At 41.7% G+C, this 20,253-nt stretch overlaps 1 protein-coding gene across 5 annotated transcripts; it reads left to right on the forward strand.

Annotated features, from left to right (window-relative positions):
* Window positions 1-1,121: 1,121 nt before the first annotated feature.
* Window positions 1,122-18,646, forward strand: LOC111148818 (heterogeneous nuclear ribonucleoprotein D). Of its 5 annotated transcripts, none has more exons than XM_022505638.1 (9): window positions 1,122-1,687; window positions 3,321-3,377; window positions 13,124-13,292; window positions 13,829-13,990; window positions 15,012-15,143; window positions 15,593-15,692; window positions 15,804-15,950; window positions 17,043-17,140; window positions 17,443-18,646. In XM_022505638.1, the coding sequence occupies exons 1-8, from the start codon at window positions 1,455-1,457 to the stop codon at window positions 17,108-17,110; spliced, it is 1,068 nt and encodes a 355-aa protein (XP_022361346.1). In that variant the 5' UTR covers window positions 1,122-1,454; the 3' UTR covers window positions 17,111-17,140; window positions 17,443-18,646. The 5 variants fall into 5 exon arrangements, with proteins under 5 accessions (XP_022361346.1, XP_022361347.1, XP_022361345.1 ...); XM_022505637.1 differs by having other exon boundaries at window positions 1,123-1,687; window positions 18,317-18,646; XM_022505639.1 differs by lacking the exon at window positions 3,321-3,377 and having other exon boundaries at window positions 18,317-18,646.
* The last annotated feature ends 1,607 nt before the right edge of the window (window positions 18,647-20,253 follow it).

The raw sequence follows: 20,253 nt of genomic DNA on the forward strand, positions 1-20,253 counted from the left end.
CATAGTGAAAAACTGTTCATTCCTCGGGATTCTTTGCCGTTTTGCACTCGTCTTTGTCCCCGGGGCGCGGCACTCCGTCCCGGCAGGTCAGGGCCGCTGACCACCGCACCCGGATCTTCACTTTCTTCCAGAGGCACCGCAGGAGGCCGCTCCTCTCCGCGCCTGCGGAAGCCGGTTTCCAGCCCCGGCCTCGGGTGCGTCCCCCGGCCCCACGACCGAGCGCACTGCCCCCGCGCGGAGCTCCTGGCGGTCCTTTCAACCCGAGCCCCACACGCAGGCTCGGGAGCCCCGGAAAGGGACTCGCAGCGCCCACACACCCCACAGGCCGCAGGGACCAGGCCGCGAAAGGAAACGAGCCTCCGCGCGACCCCACACCCGTGTCCTCAAAGCACCGCGGGAGGCAGCGGGATCCCCCACGAGTCGGGCCAAACGACCCCCGACCTCCACACTAAGCCCGTTACCTGCCTCTTCTGACGAAGACCTCAGGAGACAAGCGGGCAGGCGGAACTCGCCCCGGGAGAGCCCTCAGCGGCAGCCGCATCGGCCCGCCGAGTGGGCGACGGTACCGGGGACACCTCAATGTCACCCACTCGCGGCGACCCCCGCGGCCGAAGCGGTGGCGGCGGTCCGTGCGCGCGCCCCGCTCGGCGGGCCCGGCGTCTGCGGGTGCCGAGCCGGGGAGAGCCAGGGTCACCCGGCCACCCCCCACCCAGCCTGGGCCCCGCGCGAAGGAAGGATCGGCCGGCGGGCGCCTCCCCTCCCCCGCCCCCGCCCCCGCCGCCCCGGGCACAGCCGCCTTGTGGGAGCGGCTTCCACCGCCCAGGCCGACGCCGCGCCCCCGCCGGCGGGCGGGCAGCCTCCAGGACGCTGCGGAAGGGCGGGGGGCGAAGTAAGGGCCCCTCTAGCTGCGCATCCCAAACGGCGTTCCTTGTTCTCGATGGTCCCCGCGCGGCCGTCCCCTCGAACGCAATTTCCGGTTCCTTTTAAAGGCCCCAGGCTGCGCGCCGCGACGCGTGCGGGAAGGTATAAAAGGGAAGGAGAGGGCGGGACCCGGGAGGAAGAGGAAAAAAGCTGGCGGCAGAGGGGGCGGGGAGGCGCAAAGGGCGCGCTCTCGCGTCACGTGACCGGGACGCGCCGTTCTTCCGTCGGCCATTTTAGGTGGTCCGCGGCGGCGCCATTAAAGCGAGGAGGAGGCGAGAGCGGCCGCCGTTGCTGCTTATTCTTTCCTAGTGCAGCTGCGGAGAGCGGGCGAGCGCGCCGCGCGAGTGCGGGAGGCGAGGGGGGCAGGCCAGGGAGAGGCACGGGAGCCCTCGCAGCCGCGCGCGCCTTCTCGGTCCTGTTGTGTGCTTCGCGCGGTGGAGCGGGCGCGCGGCGGCGGCGGGGATTACTTTGCTGCTAGTTTCGGTTCGCGGCGGCGGCGGGTGTCGTCTCGGCGGCGGCGGAGGCAGTAGACGATGTCGGAGGAGCAGTTCGGCGGGGACGGGGCGGCGGCGGCGGCAACGGCGGCGGTAGGCAGCTCGGCGGGCGAGCAGGAGGGAGCCATGGTGGCGGCGGCGCAGGGGGCAGCGGCGGCGGCGGGAAGCGGCGCCGGGACCGGGGGCGGCACCGCGGCCGGAGGCACCGAAGGGGGCACCGCCGAGTCGGAGGGGGCGAAGATCGACGCCAGCAAGAACGAGGAGGACGAAGGGTGAGTAAGGGGCGGCCCGGGAGAGTCAGGCCCGACTAGTGCCCCCTCCCCCTCCCCCGCCATTAGGCCTCGTTCCCGCTCTTGCCCGCCGTCCGGGCGCGCACGCCGTCTCCGTGCTCGGTGGTCCCCGCTCCACGCCGGGCTCCCGGGCGTCCGTTCCCCCTGCTGGCGCCCCCTCCCCCCGCACACGCGCTTCCACCTTTACCGTCACCATGCTGCCGCCCGGCCCGCCCTGCGCCCGCCCTCGGCGCGGGTCTCCTCCCCCCGGGTTTTCCCGCCCGTCCGGGCCTTTTTTCTCGCTCCGCGGCCTCTGCCGCCCGCTTCCCGCCGCCGTCCCGGCGTAGGGGGAGACGCGGAGGGTCTATGCGGGGACGGCGGGGCTCGTTCGGGGCGCGCGCTCGGGCGTCCCGAGACGGTGCGTCTGTCCGTGAGCGGCAGCTTCGGGGCCCCGCCGGCCGCCGCGCCGCTGCCCCCTCGGCTGCCCCGGCTTCAGGCCGCCCGCGCCCGTGTTCCCGGCCCGCTCGGCGTGTCGCGGCGTCGAACAATGGCTGCGCACTTGGGCCTGCCTCCGCCGCTGGAGCTCGCCGGGCCGGGCCTCCCGCGGCTGCCGCTGCTCCGCGTCCTTCGCGGAGTTCCCGCCCGCGGCGCTGACGGCGCTGCTCCCCGGCCCGCGGGTCCCCCGGCCGCGCCCCGGCTCGGGCGCCCGGCTGTGCACACACCGGGACCTCGCGTCTCACGTGCACTTGCCAGTGCTTCCCCCGCCCCGTGCCCAGGGCCCCGTTTTTGGTCTCTCTTGATTTCTCCTTCCCGCGCTCTCAGCACGTTGGAGGCGGCCCGCCCGCCGCTGCGTAAACGAGCAAGTCCTTCGTTGCGCTAAGGCATGGTTTTGTGTTTTTTTTGCAGGTTTTAAAGCGCTGGCTTGTTCTTGCAGTTGGAACAAGTTGTGTGTGCGCCGCATTCGGTCTGTTCGAATGCGGCCTGGGCGCGGGAGCGCAGTCCAGGAGTTACAGGAGGGACTAAATCGGGCTCGGGGTTGGGTTTTCCACTCCCGTGGCTGCGCGTCCTGGTTAGCGCCTCGGTTCCCTTTGTCGGGGGCGCGTGTGCGTGTTTTTATTTCACTATAACAAGGAGAACGTGTGGAAAATAACAATAAAATGTCACCTTGATCCAGTATTAGAAAACATGACTTTTTTGGGAAAGAGCACGAGGTTTGGGGGGTGGGAAAGAGGTCGGAAGGTCAAGTTTAATCTCAGCCCAGGCAGACCTGTCAGGCTGATGGTGGTGCTGGTTTGGGGAGAGGGAGGTGGGATGGGAACCTGGATTGACTTGATTTTGAATTACGTACAGTTTAAGAAAGGAGTAAGTTAAATACCTGGAAACTTAAGACTTTTAACATTTTGGTTTTTATTTTCTGAATTCTGTTCTTTGGACAGAGGTACCAAAATGATTAATTGCGTAACTTGCTGGTTGGGGCAGGTTTTAGCCCTGATTTTTCAAATCACAAAGCTGCTACGCTTATGGTTACCTACTGTTGAACTGAAGTGTAAATGAATTAAAGTTTTTTAGCCCTAACAATGTCAAAAACTAAAACTAGAATTTTGATTGGTTGCTGTACCGGTTGTTAATTCCCTAGCCATTCAAACTCCTCCCCACGACACTCTGAAGCAGCGACGGCACAGCGGGAAGAATGGTAAAACTTTTAAATTTTATTTCTGTATTGTAAAGGTTTCAGTAGTCATAACGTGCAGAGGCTGTGTATTGATTAGTTGCCCATTGATCCCCCAGGAAGTTCTAGACATAGTACAGTAGGATATCTTGTGCCTGGGATATAAAACCTTTTTAGGCATCGTGTGTGATCTTTGGGCAAAATTAATGCCATCTCTTGGTTTTTGGTCTGTGGTAATGCATGTAATTGTGGTTTGGTTAATTGAAACAATATAATTAGTGATGCCATAATTTCAAATTTGATTTCCTTTTGTCAAGACAAATATTTTTGTTGGAATTCTGAGTTTAATGTTAAATATGAAGGTTATTTGATATAAAATCTTGTGTGTTTAAAATGTCTTGCATGCCATACCGAAATACTCTGCATATGTGAAAAGTAAAACAATTTTTAAAGTAGTGCTGTGTATATGTATGTGTATGCAAAAATGTCCATCTCCAGCCTGTTTGTAAGTAGAACTTTAGTAACAATTGGATACTTACCATTCAGAGGTGGGCTGATGGGGCTTTTCACTACAGCTCTTAGCAGATTTTTTATTTTCAGTGCCATTTGTTTAGAATGTTGATTACATTGGTTGGTTCACATGTCTCTGAAATTGCATGACTTCTCCATGGAAGGATGGTAGATGATTGTTCTTTTTATCCTTCCCCTTCCCCTAAATGTCAGTCTTACTGCTTTTAGGATTAATTTTATTTTGAGCTTTCCAGGAGTTTGTCCACCACCACTGGAATCAAGAGGGCCAATAATTTGTAGAAAGCTGACTTGTCTATACACTGCATTCTGTTTTAAGAGCCCAGTGGGGATAACATTTAAATTTTACACGAGCTTTACTTACAACTGTATTCTCATCCATTGAAATCTGTCCGGTTTTATATTGCAGATAAAGCAGACTGGAAATAGGCAAAAGGGAAAAGTAAAAAGAAGATTGGGGTCAGAGTTTGACATATGGAATAAAACCTTTTTGATGAAAATTCATCCATTTAGCACTGTGATAGTTCATTTCCACTGCCAGCTAATTGTGGCAGACTTAGATTGAATAGTCCCTATACCTGACTTTTTTACTCTATTACCTGTTTCAAATCTTATGTAAGGAGTCATTTTCAGTAATTAGGGCATAAACTTAGGTTTGAGATCACTGTTACGATGTTTGTAAGAATTATTTTTGCCCTGCTCCCCAATCATGTAAGTTTACAAGTTTTTTGAATGATCTCTTAGGAAAAGTGGATAATTAAGTATTTATAGTTAGTGAACATTTTAGATTCTGACCTATTTTTATTTTCTGAAAATAGGATTTAACTGAGGTTTAAGTTAAGCAAGTTTACATTTAAGAAATGTTTTTAAGGTGTAATATTTGACTTTATAAAATTACTGCTTAATCACCCAGCCTCGTCCTGTTACAGATACTCTTGTTTTTCTTTTTGGTGTGTGCACTTGTCACTCTATCTGTTCCTTTCTCTGACTTTCAGTTCGAGAGATACTGTGCAGCAGTTTCATAATAGCCTCAGGGATGAGAATAAGACTGGCTTTACTGGATACGAAATCATCCAAATTTAATTTCTTAAACGTTTCTGTGTGCATTTTTTTTTTACAGTTTTAACTTGAGAATAAAGTTACTACAGTGTGATCCTTAAAATTATTAAAAATGAGTTTGTTGTGTACCCAGAAGTTTTTGTTTTTTTCTGTTGAGTGTAAGAACAAACAGCTATTCTTAGGAGGGTACGTCTGTTAACATCTCCGTGGATGTTTCCACATTTCAGACCTTTGGAATAATTTGTTCATTTCCATAATAAAATGCTTTCCTGAGTTCATCTCATTTTAACTTTCCCAACTTTAATATCCCTGGTTTTTACTTACAAGCAGTTGCCTGGAATTAACCATTTTTGTGTGGGTTCATGTTCTATAGAGGGCTGCAGTTCTTTTAGGGTAGGTAATCTAAAGTTCGTGTGGGGCAAAATACGTGCCATGGAGCACAGCTACCTGAAGGAGATTTTTTAACATATCAAGATGAGTGGAAAACTCTTAATACTGTGTTAGCTTTCAGATAGTTTTATAAGGTAGGTACATTGATTTGCCTGCATTTGATTGCGCAGGAAGCAAAATACTTCCGTTCAGTTACCAGCCAAAGTACAGTACTTGTCTAATAACAAGGCAGTAGATCTAGACCTATAACCATTAGTGTATAAGCTCGTGTGATTTCTTCCTGTTTGGAATTTTGCGAATTAATATTGCTGTCGATTGACTGCCCTTTAATTTTTAAGAATGGGGATATACATGTTTTTGTTTTAAATGTTTGAGATTATAATGTATATCCTAGTGCTTTTGGGGCATTCTGAATGTTGCTTTATAAAACAGTTACTTTTAGAGCATTCTCATCATACCTAACTTACCGGCCTTTAATTCAGTAAAGTTGGGTTTCTGTAAAGTTGAGACCCTTAGTAGATGGTCTGAGTTTTAGTGTTCTTTGGAACCTTTAACAAGTTTCTAGCGTTAAAATTGCAGAAATGGATGCTCCCAAGTCTCAAGATGATTTAACCGCCACGGGAGGGGAGGAGTAGCCGGTTCTTCTCACCGCACTTAACGGGAGGTGCTGAATCACCTGACCTCTAGGGTTTGAATTGCAGAAAATCATGGCGGTTTTTTTCAGTGCTGTCTTTTGAGATAAATCTATTTGGCTTTAAGCCTGGATTTTTTTCTCTGAATCATGTGACTTCTATAAACTAAGTATATTTAATGTGTATTTTTTTTTAAGATTTTATTTATTTATTTGACAGAGATCACAGGTAGGCAGAGAGGCAGGCAGAGAGAGAGGAAGGGAAACAGGCTTCCTGCTGAGCAGAGAGCCCGATGCGGGGCTTGATTCCAGGACCCTGAGATCATGACCTGAGCGGAAGGCAGAGGCTTTAACCCACTGAGCCACCCAGGAGCCCCTTAATGTGTATTTTTAATATTGTCTGGGTATTCTGTCCTCTGTAAGGCTGCTCTAATTTAAGAACGTTTTGAATTCTACTGTTGGGATATGTGATGTGTGGCCAACATGGAGGATGGTTAGTTTTAGTCGTGAAGCAATACATGCTATGCTTGAAAGCATTTAAAAAGGAATAGAATAATAATCTCTTTCCTATTCCACTTAAAGCTGTGCACCTCAAGTGTGTGTACAGATGGACAAATGGAGTGAAACATAACTTCTGTTAGTCCAAGATTGATTTGACTTTAGTTCTGCTTCAACGTTTTAGTAGCTAGGGCACTGAATGCTGGATGCTGGAAGCCTGGGATCTGTTTCTGTTACTTCACTTCCAACAGTGTGGTCTCAGGTAATACAACACGTTTGTTACTTGGTTTGCTGATCTGTGTGTTGGAAACAATGCTCACCACGGGAAGATTGACTGCATAGCCTGCTTTCATAGCTTGTGTGTGTTTATCCGATGCCTTAATAGTTGATACTGCCAGTGATTTACTCCTGTGGAGTAAAGGTAAGCATGTTTTAGTTTCTGGAGTATTAAATTGTACATTGGAGCTAGACATTTATGATTATTTGGGGGTGGGGAGGGTCATTGCTGGTAGTGTTTGGCCAGTAATCAGGGTGATAGTTGTTAAGTATTGGGTCATGTCCTGTGAACTCTTGCTTATCTAGACTTGAAACTTGCACACAGTTCAGACTACTAGGAAATTTTCCCATTCTCTCTTCACTTGTAAGAAAGATTAAAAACCATCAGCAAATATACTCAGAAAGCAACCAGTAGAGGCAATGTCATGGAATCAGTCTTTCCATAATTTTTCCTTTTTACTGTTAAAAACATTTGAAAGGATTGCAAGAATCTAAAATTTCATCAAGGAAAGTAAAAATCATTTTCTGGGTTTAGTGTTCATATCTAAATTGATTTCCATTAGAAAACTACAGAATTGTGGAGTGTGTAGTAATCTCAGTTAACCAGAACCTTAACCTCTAGGTTAAGGAAACTGCATTCCTTAACCTCCAGGTAGATGGGAGTTTATCTTCTAAAGCTGATTGCCAGTTTCTTTTGGAAGTGAAAATATAGGAAATCATTCCTTCCTTGGAATGAAAGGAAAAGGGGGGGAATTTTGGGTTAAACATTTGAAGTTGACTTAAAACCTGTCATCTTATTAGCTGTTATGTTTTCAATCTAATTATCGTTTTGAGTCATTCAGGTTCATTCTAAAGTGTGAAGTAATAATGAGATTTTAATAAGCTAGGCTAAAGGAGTTAGTCTTTTATTGACTTGTTGAAAGTTTGTCAGTTTCCAGAGGTATTTTTTATACAGATTCTAAAATGATTACCCTACTACGTGGTACTATCTAGTTGTAAAAAGTAAGCCCTGTCCCCCGTTATAGGTAGTTACTTAACTTTATACTTTCTGGCAGCTCTTTCTGCCCACAGGTCCTGTCCCATGTTTTAATAAAACCACATTTTTGTACCCCAAAAAATCCCAATAAATAAGTAAATCAATACTTTTAAGGAAAAATACTGATTTTATTTGTGTTGGTGGGATTTTCCTTGTATTTTGTCATTTTAGGATTTTAAAGGAATAATTTTAATGATAAAATAGCGAAAATTTAAAACGAATTAGTGGTATGCTTGAGTGTTTCTGAAACGTGACAGTGATTGGCTAGCCATGTTATATGTACTTGAAATATATATCATATTGGCATTCTTTTTTTTAAACTGTCAGAACTTGTTATGAAACCACATATGGAAGGTCATGAGTTGTCAGGAAGTGTTTGAAAGTTACAGAACATTATTTTGGCCATATTTCAAAATTGGGAGGGAGGGTAAATGGTGTTTATCATGAAACCTTGAATAAGGTATTTCACAGTAGAGCCTTAGAAGTATCTTTAAATAAAATACTATTGACTTTTGGAGTGTTAAATCTAGTGATCTCAATAACACAGAGTTAAATCAACATTTTCATCAGTCAGCACTGTTCCATATGTATTACCTTCCTTTTTTTTCCCAAAGATTTTATTTATTTGACAGAGTGAAAGTGAACACAAGTAGAGGGAGAAGCAGGCTCCTGGCCTAGTGGGGAGCCTGATGTGGGGCCTGATCCCTGGACCTTGGGATCATGACCTGGGCCAAAGGTAGACGGTTAACAACTGAGCCATCCGGGTGCCCCTCTGTATTACCTTTTATATTTTGAAATTCCTTACTAAATACTGGCATTTATGTGGAATACAGACAAGTCACTGAGATGGTTTTTTAACTACATTTTATCGAAGACTTTTTTTAGGTGACCTACTTTCTAGTTTGTATTTTTATGTGGGATACTTAGACATTTTGGGTTAAGACTATAGTATTGAAAATAATCCTAGGATCTGTTTTATAGGACTTCATTCTGGCTTTTTCCTTTTAATGTTGATGACTTCATATAGCCCATGCAAATTTTAAAAAGTTTAGTTGCTAGGTAAATGTAAACATTGCTCTGTTAAGTTATATTTAAATTGTGCTCTGTCCCTTCTAAAGAATTTTTTATTGAGCACTTGGGATATTTCAGGCTATGTTCTGTACCTTTAGGTGTATTTGCTCCTTTATTTTTTTATTAATATTTTTTTAAAGTAAGGTCTATGCCCAATGTGGGGCTTGAACTCAACCCTGATTTCAGGAGTCTCATGCTCTGGACTGAGCCCAGGCACCCCTGTGTTTGCTCATTTAATCCTTACTGAAGATTCATGAAATAGGCTCTTTGTCCTCTCACTTACGAAGTGGAAGCAATCTTGGGTTTTTGTTTTCCTGAGGGTCATACAGTTAGTACTAGGTGGCAGTAGGATTTACACTCAGGTGGTTTGGCTTTACTGCCTCTAAATTTACTTGAGAATGTCCCACTAAGTAGTCTAAATTCCTAAAAAACATTGTATAGCATTTGGAAGGTCATTTGCACCGAGTTGTATAATTTTATGCATATCGCTTCATACTATAATATGGTGTAGTATCACTACCTGTAAAAGCAAGGAGCTTTCCATGGTTGAGAAGGTGTTCTAAATTGAATACTCTATTGCCTCTGGGGTGCTAAAAAGCTTAGTAGGATTAAGAAGTTGAACTCTCAGTAAAATACTGTAGATGCAGTCCTGTGTTTTCATTAGGGTGGTTGATACAGTTACAACTAAGGATGAAAGTTGAAACTTGTACTGCAGGACTAGGAGCCCATTTTTGTTGCCACTTGAACAAGTCTTGTCTACCTCATTTAAGTATTTGCACATCTCTGCAGGAGTGACAGCAACTTGAAATTCACTTGGTATTCAGGGCAGCGGGGATGATCTGGATGGACAATAGTAGGTACCCAGCTTTAAGCAAAATACAGTAATCTAAAAGAAAATGAAGCATATTTTATGCCCTCTCATAACTTGAGAGAGAGCATGTCCGAATGCTCGTGTTCTGAGAGGCTAAGATAACCCTATTTATCCAGAATTAAGACAATAGGCCTTTTCTTACTGTACTCTACTGTTATATGTTGGTGTGTCTACTGAATAAAGATTTGATGGATTTAGCGTGTTCCATTTAATAAGGATGGAATGATTTGGAACAGTCCGTGTTCATTGTAGTATCTACCTCTCTGCTGTCAGTGGTGTGGCAGCCTTTCCGGTAAGAGCGGCTGAAGCTGTAGCTGTCCTGGGCTGCCAGAATGGCAATGCGTATGTCTGCCTCAGAGAGCCAGTTAGGCTCTTGCTCAGAGGCTGTTTTACTCTTTACACAGAATTTGCCCAAGTTCAAGTGCTGGCTACCCGCCCTACAGAATGGAAGGGGTGGGGTGGATTTAACAGCAACTGGTGATTAACCTGGCAAAAATGAAAAATAAAACTTGTTAAAATAACTAAGAAATGAGATGCACTTAGTGTATTAATAGTTCTCTCATTTCAGAAGAGCCTTTGGGCATGCTTCAGTAGCTTAATATTAATTAGTGGTGACTGACCCATACAGTGTTTAAATCATGATTATTGTATTTATGAAGGCAGAAGTGTGATGTGCTGTAGAAAAAAACTTTCCAAATAATTGAAGGTTAAAGGACAACTGAGAGAGATTGGAAGACAGGCAGTGTTTTTTAAACATGGTGGAATGTTTGGCTCACTCTAAAGGTGCTGGATAGCTGAAGTTTTACTATGTGTTTTGGTCTAGTTTTTTGAGAAATAGTAATCATTCTGTGGAACATGTATAAATTATAGTTGACCCAGAGTTTTTAGTATTTTCTCCAAAGGGGATTGATTTTTAGGAAAAGCCGCATCTTCAGTGACCTTTTAGCTTTAAGGTGGTAGGCACGTGTAACCACTTTTGTACTAACGATTGTATTAAAGGTGGGAAGTTTCTTAGAGTTCTTTATTGGGCCAGTTGATGCTTATCCAGTGTGTAAGAAAACTGACTTCCTAAGCTGTGAAAAACGTTTGGGGCTTGTGAATAATAATAGGACATGCCTCAGTCATGGGTTATAATTTATTTCTTTGTAATTATTTTGTTTTTTCAATAATTTTAAATCAAGGACACTTAACCTAGTATAAACTTTGCCTTGGTTAAATAAAATTGAAACGAATTCTGTTTTAATATCTGAGGACTGATCAGGCAGAATATTCTTGCCTCTCAACTAGCTTTTTTACTTATTTATTTTATTTTATTTTTTTAAGATTTTATTTATTTATTTGATAGACAGAGATCACAAGTAGGCAGGGAAGCAGGCAGAAGAGAGGAGGAAGCAGGGTCTCCGCTGAGCAGAGAGCCCGACGTGGGGCTTGATCCCAGGACCCTGGGATCATGACCTGAGCCGAAGGCAGAGGTTTTAATCCACTGAACCACCCAGGCGCCCCTAGCTTTTTTTTTTTTTTTTTTTTTTAAACAAGGCTTTTGTTACTATATTGTCTTCAGACTGAAATAATTTCAAACTCTTAAACTAGTGGTAGAAAAATTTTGTAATCCCAGAAGGTGGTAATTTCAGTTTAAACTTAATTGAAATTGTTTCTGTTCTAAAATTGCTATGGATACCTGAGTAAGGGATTATTGCTTTATAGTTTGTTCCTTCTCATCTTTAAAAATACAGCAGTGTCCTTACTGTGGAATGGTAAATGTTGCTAATCAACTTTCATCTATGAAGGAAGTGCTCTGGATCTTTAGGTTATAAAAGTAAAGTGTTTTTAAGGCGTATATTTAAGTGACAAGGATTGGATTTCAGAAGGTGCACTATTTGAATGAAAGAATATGTAATTGAGAATAAGTTTTTTCCATGAAATTGGCAATAAACATTAAAAACTACCTATACAACTTTATGGGTGTTCTTATGTTCATTTGATAAAGTAAAAAAAAGGGGTTAATAAGGGTTACTTCAAGCTTGGAGGTTTTATTAGGGTAAAGTTAAGCATATAAATAACCCAGCTTTAACATTACAATACATGTACTAATTGAAAACTTAACCTGAAATGGGAAGCATAGTATATACTGAAAGTAAGACGACCTTTGGTTTGTAAATTAATTTTGTTGTTAGAACTAAAAGCAAGTCTGTGGCAAAATAGTAAGATCAGTAACACCTCAGTTAATCTGGCATCTTTAGGGGAGAAGCAGAACAAGATCTCATTCTAGGGACACAGTTGGTCTCTTGTTGGAAGAATTGGGTGAGTGGCGATACCCTAGAAGCCCACAAGATGGAGGTGTTTCCTGCTTTAGTTTCTATCTGGAGCTGAAAGTTCGTGCCATATCCCTGTTCCTACCCCACTTACAAAGATGAGAAATCATTAAGCAAGTGTGATTTTATTCCTGTAAAATCGTTAGCCTTTACATAACAAATTCTGACAGTTTACCCTTAAAATGAAAATCTCCAGTCCTGTCTCTTTAAAGGGTAGGAGGTGTGTGTAAGCTCTTGGGGCAGGATGGGGATGGCTCTGGGGGCAGATGTAGGAGCAGTCAGAGAGCTGCCAGGTCTGAGCACGATAGCATTTTGCTGTGAGAAAAATAAGACTTCACCTGAGGGGTGTTGGGGTTTTTTTGTTGTTGTTTTTTGTGTTTTTTGGAGTATATATATTTAGTCTTAAAGTGTTCTGGTGGTTTCCACTTAACCACCTGTCACTTTTAGTATCTTCAAGGCTTAAATATTTTATTGCTGGTTAACTGAGGTTCTACTGTGAATAAATCATATAAGTCAGTTCATGGGTTGTGCTTCAGTGGGTAATTTTTGTTCACTAAATTGTTTATATTGTCTTAGCACATCAAAAAATTTCGCTTACAACTTAATTGTGAGACTTAGAATTTTCCATTTTATGTGCTAAGAGTTTTGTTAACGAAGAGAACCATTAAATAGGAAGCTTCAGCGTAGACCTACCGGTTGCTGTGATCAGTGGACTGCATAGTCCTTTCACAAGTTTAATGAAGATGGGGAACGGAAATTTGAAGCTAAAATTCTGTGTTTCGCTGTTAACCAATATTTAACTTGTAATTTAAGACTTAAACGTGTAGTATTTTTACTTTAGGGTTACAGATACCTTTTTGGCAAGTCAAAAAGAATTTGCTGCTTCCTCACTTCCAAATTAAACGCAGATGCAGCAGTAATAAGCAAAACTTGACAAAACTGGAATGGGGTGTTCTTGGTACGTGGTGACATAGGGAGAGTGACTGATTCATCTGCCCAGTAAGCTGGTGCAGTCTGGAAAAGGTATTGTTATGGATACTTAAGGCAAAGTCTGTTGATTTGTTTTTAGCATTTTAATATTACTTTTTGTCTTTACAGGAAAATGTTTATAGGAGGCCTTAGCTGGGACACTACAAAGAAAGATCTGAAGGACTACTTCTCCAAATTTGGTGAAGTTGTAGACTGCACTCTGAAGTTAGATCCTATCACAGGGCGATCAAGGGGTTTTGGCTTTGTGCTATTTAAAGAGTCGGAGAGTGTAGATAAGGTAGTGTGTTATGTGTTCTGATTAGTTAATAATACAAGATGTGGATAGTTTGATAACACTTAATTTGCCTGTTCATAATTTCCCCTTTTGCAGTATATGAAGGAAGAGCTATATATAGTTCTTAACCAGTACATTTTATGGAGAGTGCTATTTTTAATTGTTTACTGAATACCTTCTGTATGCCAGGCTGTACTTGAAAAAAAAAATTAACTTTAAAAATACTGAGACTTAAAAACACCTGTTTAAAAGGACAGTCTGTGACAAGTTCACAGAAGTACAGATTTTGGAATTTCTTGGCAGTTGAAGGTGAGATGGTTTTCTAGTAATTGATTAGATTTGTCTCTCCCCTTCTCCCCATCCTTATTGACACTTAGGTTTGAACATTAGCTGATATCACATCACCACAATTTGACAGTTTAGTTATGAGCAAGTCAGCGTATACCTGGCATTAGCTATATTTATAATTATTAAGTAAGTTAACAATCTGAACTTCAATTAAGATACATACTTAAAATGAAAAACTTCAATTTCCTTAGGTCATGGATCAGAAAGAACATAAATTGAATGGGAAGGTGATTGATCCTAAAAGGGCCAAAGCCATGAAAACAAAAGAGCCTGTTAAAAAAATTTTTGTTGGTGGCCTTTCTCCAGATACACCTGAAGAGAAAATAAGGGAGTACTTTGGTGGTTTTGGTGAGGTATGTGATAATGTTTTGACCCAGTTTTTGTCAAAATTAGTGTGAATATAATTGTCACATTTTCAAAATTGTTATGAGGTTTGGACTGATTTGTTTTGAAAGAAGGATATTGTAAATCATTGGCAGATCTTCTGAGATTTGATGATTGCATTTTTCTCATTTATTGAAGGTACAGGGTACACAAAGATGGACATTCTTACCTTGAGGAATTTACCAGATTAGTAGAAGAAATAAAAATAAAACATGAGGAAACCCACATTGGGTTACCTGAGATATAGAAGGAAATCATTCAGTTGAGAATAGGAAAGGAATGAATTAAGAATAGGACGTAGGGCCTTCTCCATTTACAAAAAAGTGTATGTGCAAATTTTATGAGTCTAATTACAGACTTAGTGAAACCAAAGTTTGTTCCTTCTGTGAATGAGTGATTTAAAGCTGAGAAATTGCGGCTTTGCATGCCAGGTACCATCTGTAAACGTCTTTCGCTTGATCTAAGCAGAGCATGTTGTGTTGTTTGTATTTAGGTTGGGATGTTTCCCACACGGATCTGGACATGTAGCTTTTCCTTAGATCCCTGCAGGAGTGGGCAGCCTTGGAGCCGCCTGTTTGTGCGGCCGTAGCCGTCTGAGCTGACAGGAGCAGCCTCCACCTCTGCTTCGCATGTGCGCGCCAGTTCTCAGTGGTCCTCACCATCCCATTTTTTCCCCCAAATGCAGTCATCTTTATCCTGTTTTTCTTAAAATTCTTGCCTTCTGTTCTTGGTCGGCATTTGAGTTTGTGACCCTTGAATTAACAAATGTCAGTACCCTGTAAAGCTTGTTTTATAAATAGGTTTGAAGACTTTTTAGGTGGATTGGATATTCTAATTTGAAGAATTTTCTCAAAAGATGAGAATAAGTGGGGAGAGAGAGCAGAATAGAATTTAGGGGCCACATGTTTTCTTTGGGTGTTTTTCCTACTAGTGCTTTTATTGTCAGTCACATGCAAACTAAGATATTAAAACTTATTTTTTTGATACCAGGTGGAATCCATAGAGCTCCCTATGGACAACAAGACCAATAAGAGGCGTGGATTCTGCTTTATTACCTTTAAGGAAGAGGAACCAGTGAAGAAGATAATGGAAAAGAAATACCACAATGTTGGTCTTAGTAAAGTAAGTTAAGCATCAGTTTATTTATAGAGAAAAAACTAGTTTCTGTAGAGAGTTTGATCATCTAGCTTGCTGTAAAGGCTGTAGTTTTCATGCTTGTGCTTTAAGACATCTTATTGGCTTCTTATTTATCAAAGGCATGGATTACCAGTTTGGGCTTTTACTGGGGAGCAGGAGGAGAACTGTGTATTGAAGTGAACTTTTGTCTAGGCTTTACCAAAAGATAGGGTTGGAGTGCCTGATGAGTAGAAGGTAGCAGCCTATGTTAAAGAACTTCCTGGACAGCATTAGAGATTATTTCTTTAAGTACTGAGGATCGATTTAGTTGATGAACTGACTTTAAGGAAAGTATCATATTAGTCAACTGTATTTTAGACCGTATTCGCTGTTGTGCTTATTACAAATTTTGATGTGCTTTGGGTGCATGTAATAACGTAATTTTTCTCTTGCAGTGTGAAATCAAAGTAGCCATGTCGAAGGAGCAGTACCAGCAGCAGCAGCAGTGGGGCTCGAGAGGGGGATTTGCAGGAAGAGCTCGTGGAAGAGGTGGTGGTAAGCTAGAGCTAAGTTTACTCTATCTTAAGCTTTTCTGCTTTTTAATTATCCTGAAGTAAAGATCTTTGCTGATCTTCTGACTTTAGTGAACCTATTAATGTGCTGCAGGCCCCAGTCAAAACTGGAACCAGGGATATAGTAACTATTGGAATCAAGGCTATGGCAACTATGGATATAACAGCCAAGGTTACGGTGGTTATGGAGGATATGACTACACTGGTTACAACAACTACTATGGATATGGTGATTATAGCAGTAAGTACTATACTTTTTATATTAACTGCTATTTGACATTTATTTTGTACAAATTTGGATAGGTAGAAAGGTTAGGGTAGCTTTGCCAAATGCAAACTGCCTCCGGTTTCAAATTCCTGGAAACTTGAAACTGCAGCCGTTTTACTGCTAGGTTCCTCCCAGCCTGTCTACCACATGCACGCTAATAAGGGCAGGGTGTATGTGTGCTGCTTCTGGGCTTTTATTTTTCTTGCATTTAAAAACTTAGGCCAGGTCTTGTGAGCTCAAGGTATTCTAAATGTCAGTTCTTGGACCAACCAATAGTCTTGGCTTGGTGCATCTAATTCTATAAAATGAAATGATATCACATGTTGCCAGTTAAAAGAAATCGTATCCTCACCTTAAGATTACAAGATAGAATTTCTTAATAAACAGTTGTTGAGCTTGATAAAGCAAAGAAAACCTTGAAATTCAGGCATGGAAAAGTTCTGACTTTATTGTGCAACTAGATATGTTGCTCCCTTAATTTGTGGTGATTTCGCTTTTCAGGGAAAGGGCTCTGCTAGAAGCAATCTCAGATTCTTTTGGAGTAGAAAGAGTAGTTGCATTGATTGGATTGTTTTAAGTGGTGATTTTTTTCCTTCCTTGGTTAGACCAGTTCTTGGAATTAGATTCTTTTTCTTAGGCGACTAGGCCTGCTGCACAATAATAGGCTAACTAAAGTCAGAAGAAGGTCAGCAAAGATGGCTTGGGTGAGATTGGAGCCCTTTGCTTAGAAGGGCAAAGAAGCATTGATTGTGGTCGACAAAATCTCTTGTTCTCAATTTTAAGATGGTTTTACCTGGTGGTTGTGAGAGGGTCAGCTGTCTGCTTTGAGACTGGAAACCTTTAAACTGGAAGGGTCAAGGAATTATCTCCCATCTTATATAAGCAATTAAGTGACCAGCTCCTCTTGAATGCCTGTCCTTGTAGGCATTCAGTTCATGTTTGCTGAATGAATTTTTCACATGGGGAAGATAATGTTAACTTTTTGAGGTTATTTAAAGTTAGGCAGTGTTCTGTCATGAGTGTGAAACCACTACAGATCTGGTTCTAACACTTCTTTTATTTTAGACCAGCAGAGTGGTTATGGGAAAGTATCCAGGCGAGGTGGTCATCAAAATAGCTACAAACCATACTAAATTATTCCATTTGCAACTTATCCCCAACAGGTATGTTCTAAAAATAGTTTTATTATCATTTCAAAATAGTTTATGTAATTTATATTGTACATAAAATAATGTTTACTATTTTAGAGTTTTCACAGCACCCAGAAGTGCTTATCATATTATAACATAGTGACTTTTCAAGATATGTAACACAGGTGCTTTTAAGCTTTTTGCCTTTTTGTCCTATTATTAACAAGTCAGTAAAGTTAACAGGTAAAGTACTGCTAATGGGTACAAATTAAGGAATTGCAGCAAAACAATATTGCCTACTAACTCTGACATTATACCTTGTTTGTACCCGCCAGCGGGAACTTCATTGCAGGCCCTGTGTCGCGCTGACTTCACGATTCTCACAGGCCCGCTCAATGCGGACAGGGTACGAGATGCTCACGCTCTCGAATGCCGCCGTTTGGTATGGTCTCTTCCAACCTCCTGTATCAGCATTATAAAATAAAGTGGATACTTCAAGCTTTGCCTTCACTTATTTCTTTGCTTTTTAAAAACTATTTGTAATGTAATTTTAATGCGTTTTTTACAGGCCCAGTAATGGTTAAATACGTCAGCTTACTGAATAATTTTAACTATTTATTCTTCTAAGGATACAGCTTGTCTCTGGATTTTCCAGTCTTAATTTTATATTTTATTAATCTATTTTAATGCTTGCTTTTCCCATTTATAGACGTTGTAGCAGTAATTGCAAGAAGTTCTTGAGCTGAATTCCTGTTGTGACAACTTCCTATATATCTATAATTATTTATAATAGATAACTTTTTCTTTTAGTTGTATATAACTTTTCCATAACTTGTGATGGACAAGAGATATGCTGATCCAATAAATAAGTTTAAATATTAGATGCTCTTGGGTCAAAATATCCTTTTACCAAATTGACTGACCTTTTTTGAGTTCTTTGGGTAAATACTTTTTGAAAAGCTTTTTGTAATTTTAAAGAATACTTACTGAAAGCATATCACATCTTAAACCAGTGGTGCACATGTGGATTTACAGCTCATGGACTCTACTGTTCAGCTTTAATTTATAAAACATACCACACATTTTAATGTTATACAGTATTTACATATAGTGGGACATAGGGGTATTTGAGTTTTATGTAAATTTTTGGTATGTGTGGTAGCCTACCCAGAATGACTTCTTTTTCTTCTTCTTTTTCTTTGTCTCCAGGTGGTGAAGCAGTATTTTCCAATTTGAAGATTCATTTGAAGGTGGCTCCTGCCACCTGCTAATAGCAGTTCAGACTAAATTTTTTGTATCAAGTCCCCGAATGGAAGTATGACGTTGGGTCCCTCTGAAGTTTAATTCTGAGTTCTCATTAAAAGAAATTTGCTTTCGTTGTTTTATTTCTTAATTGCTATGCTTCAGAATCAATTTGTGTTTTATGCCCCTCCCCCCCCCCAGTATTGTAGAGCAAGTCTTGTGTTAAAAGCCCAGTGTGACAGTGTCATGATGTAGTAGTGTCTTACTGGTTTTTTAATAAATCCTTTTGTATAAAAATGTATTGGCTCTTTTATCATCAGAATAGGAAAATTTGACAAATACAAAAAATTGTCATGGAGTCACCTTAGTAGAAACATAAATTTGGAAAATCGTGAACCTTGTAGAAATAGAGGGCATGGTTAAGATTGCAGTGGAATTTTAAATGTTTCTAGTAGTCTGATTTTTGCCACAATGTGACCTCCCTGTCCAAATTGGAAATTGACTTAATGTAGTTAATTTGTTTGTTGAATGTTCTAATACTACTTCCTTATGTAGCTGTTAAAAATTTCTATGAATACTTTCCCAAATGCCCAGTTTTTGCTTCATATGTATTAAGCTTTTTAGAACAAATCTAGATAAATGTGCAAGAACCCTTCTGCACAGATGATGCTTTACGCTTCCATGAGATAAGGACCAAGGAAATCTGTTAATCATAATAGAAATGCAGGTAGTTGAGAGATGTTTTTAGGGATGTGGTGGATCCATGGATCCTCAAGTGTTGAGGGAGGATTAAAGAAATGCATTCTGTGTCTGTGTGCTCATTTGTTTGAATGATTTTATTTCCATATTTTGAAGTCTTAGTTTTTGGTTAGGGCCTTAAAATATCTCAGACTGGTATTTGAAGACATTGTTAGCCGTTCTGAGTCATTTTAAGAAAGTGTAACTGGGAGTCTGATGGATTTAGGATTAGGGCAGAAGAGTTCCTCTGTTTTTTATCATTTGTTTTATTTGGTAAATGTAAAAATTGGTAAGCTTTGAGTTGGATTTGGTATCTGTTACTGGCATTTAGGAAATTGATTCATCAGTTTGGAAAAATCTCTTCAAATTATAACTCAAGAGAATAAATGTTCTACCCTAGTGGTAATTTAAGACTCTGTCTAGCCAGCTAAGTCAAGCCAGACTGCTAAGAAAAATTAGCTAGAAAAAAACACTATAAATGAGGAATGATCTAAATTCTGTAAGTAGTAGAGGGAAGTGATTTTTATAAGTATTGGTTTCCTTTGTGGAGTTGAATTGTTTGTTAAGGCTAGACCTCCCCAGTAGGCAGACCTCTTAACAAAATGAGTGCTACTAAAGTAAGTTAAACTTTGACAGTAAGTGGGGGCCAGCAGTGTGTCCCTGTGACCGTACTGCACACAGCTTTGCTTGCTTCTGTGTTGTGTCTGGTTGCTCTGCGCCCTGCAGTAGTGTTTGAGTACAACCGTGAAAGGCCAAGACATGCAGTCTCTGACCCTTTACAGAAAAGGTCCAGAGGCCCCTGATGTAAGTCAGAGAATTTGTGTTGGGATGGTTAAGCAGCATTGTTCTTATTTTCTGTAAGTAGTCCACATCAAAACTTTTTTTAAAAAGGAGTTAAAACTGGTTAAAGAAATGATTGAAGAAATGAGGTTTGCCTACATTGTCTAACACAAAGCTCTCTGATTTTGATTCTCTGTTGTAATGTTGAAATGCCACTCTGGCCCATGATCTGGTAGATGTAATTAGAACACAGACTGTCGTGTACTCCGCTTTAATTCTTTGCCCCTAGTAATTTAATATTTTGAGTTTGGGATGATTCATTCCCACTTCTGAGTTGCAGGGTTAAGGAAAAGCAGCTTGACTTTTTTATACTACTTGTTTCCATA

Source organism: Enhydra lutris, unplaced genomic scaffold (assembly GCF_002288905.1).
Source record: "Enhydra lutris kenyoni isolate GAN:26980312 unplaced genomic scaffold, ASM228890v2 scaffoldscaffold21, whole genome shotgun sequence".
NCBI lineage: Eukaryota > Metazoa > Chordata > Mammalia > Carnivora > Mustelidae > Enhydra > Enhydra lutris.

Bases quoted from the DNA above. Each gene is read 5' to 3' on its own strand.
- LOC111148818 (XM_022505638.1), top strand. From the start codon at position 1,455: ATGTCGGAGGAGCAGTTCGGCGGGGACGGGGCGGCGGCGGCGGCAACG. The intron at 13,293-13,828 runs GTAGTGTGTTAT...CAATTTCCTTAG, and splicing joins AGTCGGAGAGTGTAGATAAG to GTCATGGATCAGAAAGAACA. The intron at 15,144-15,592 runs GTAAGTTAAGCA...TTTCTCTTGCAG, and splicing joins ACAATGTTGGTCTTAGTAAA to TGTGAAATCAAAGTAGCCAT.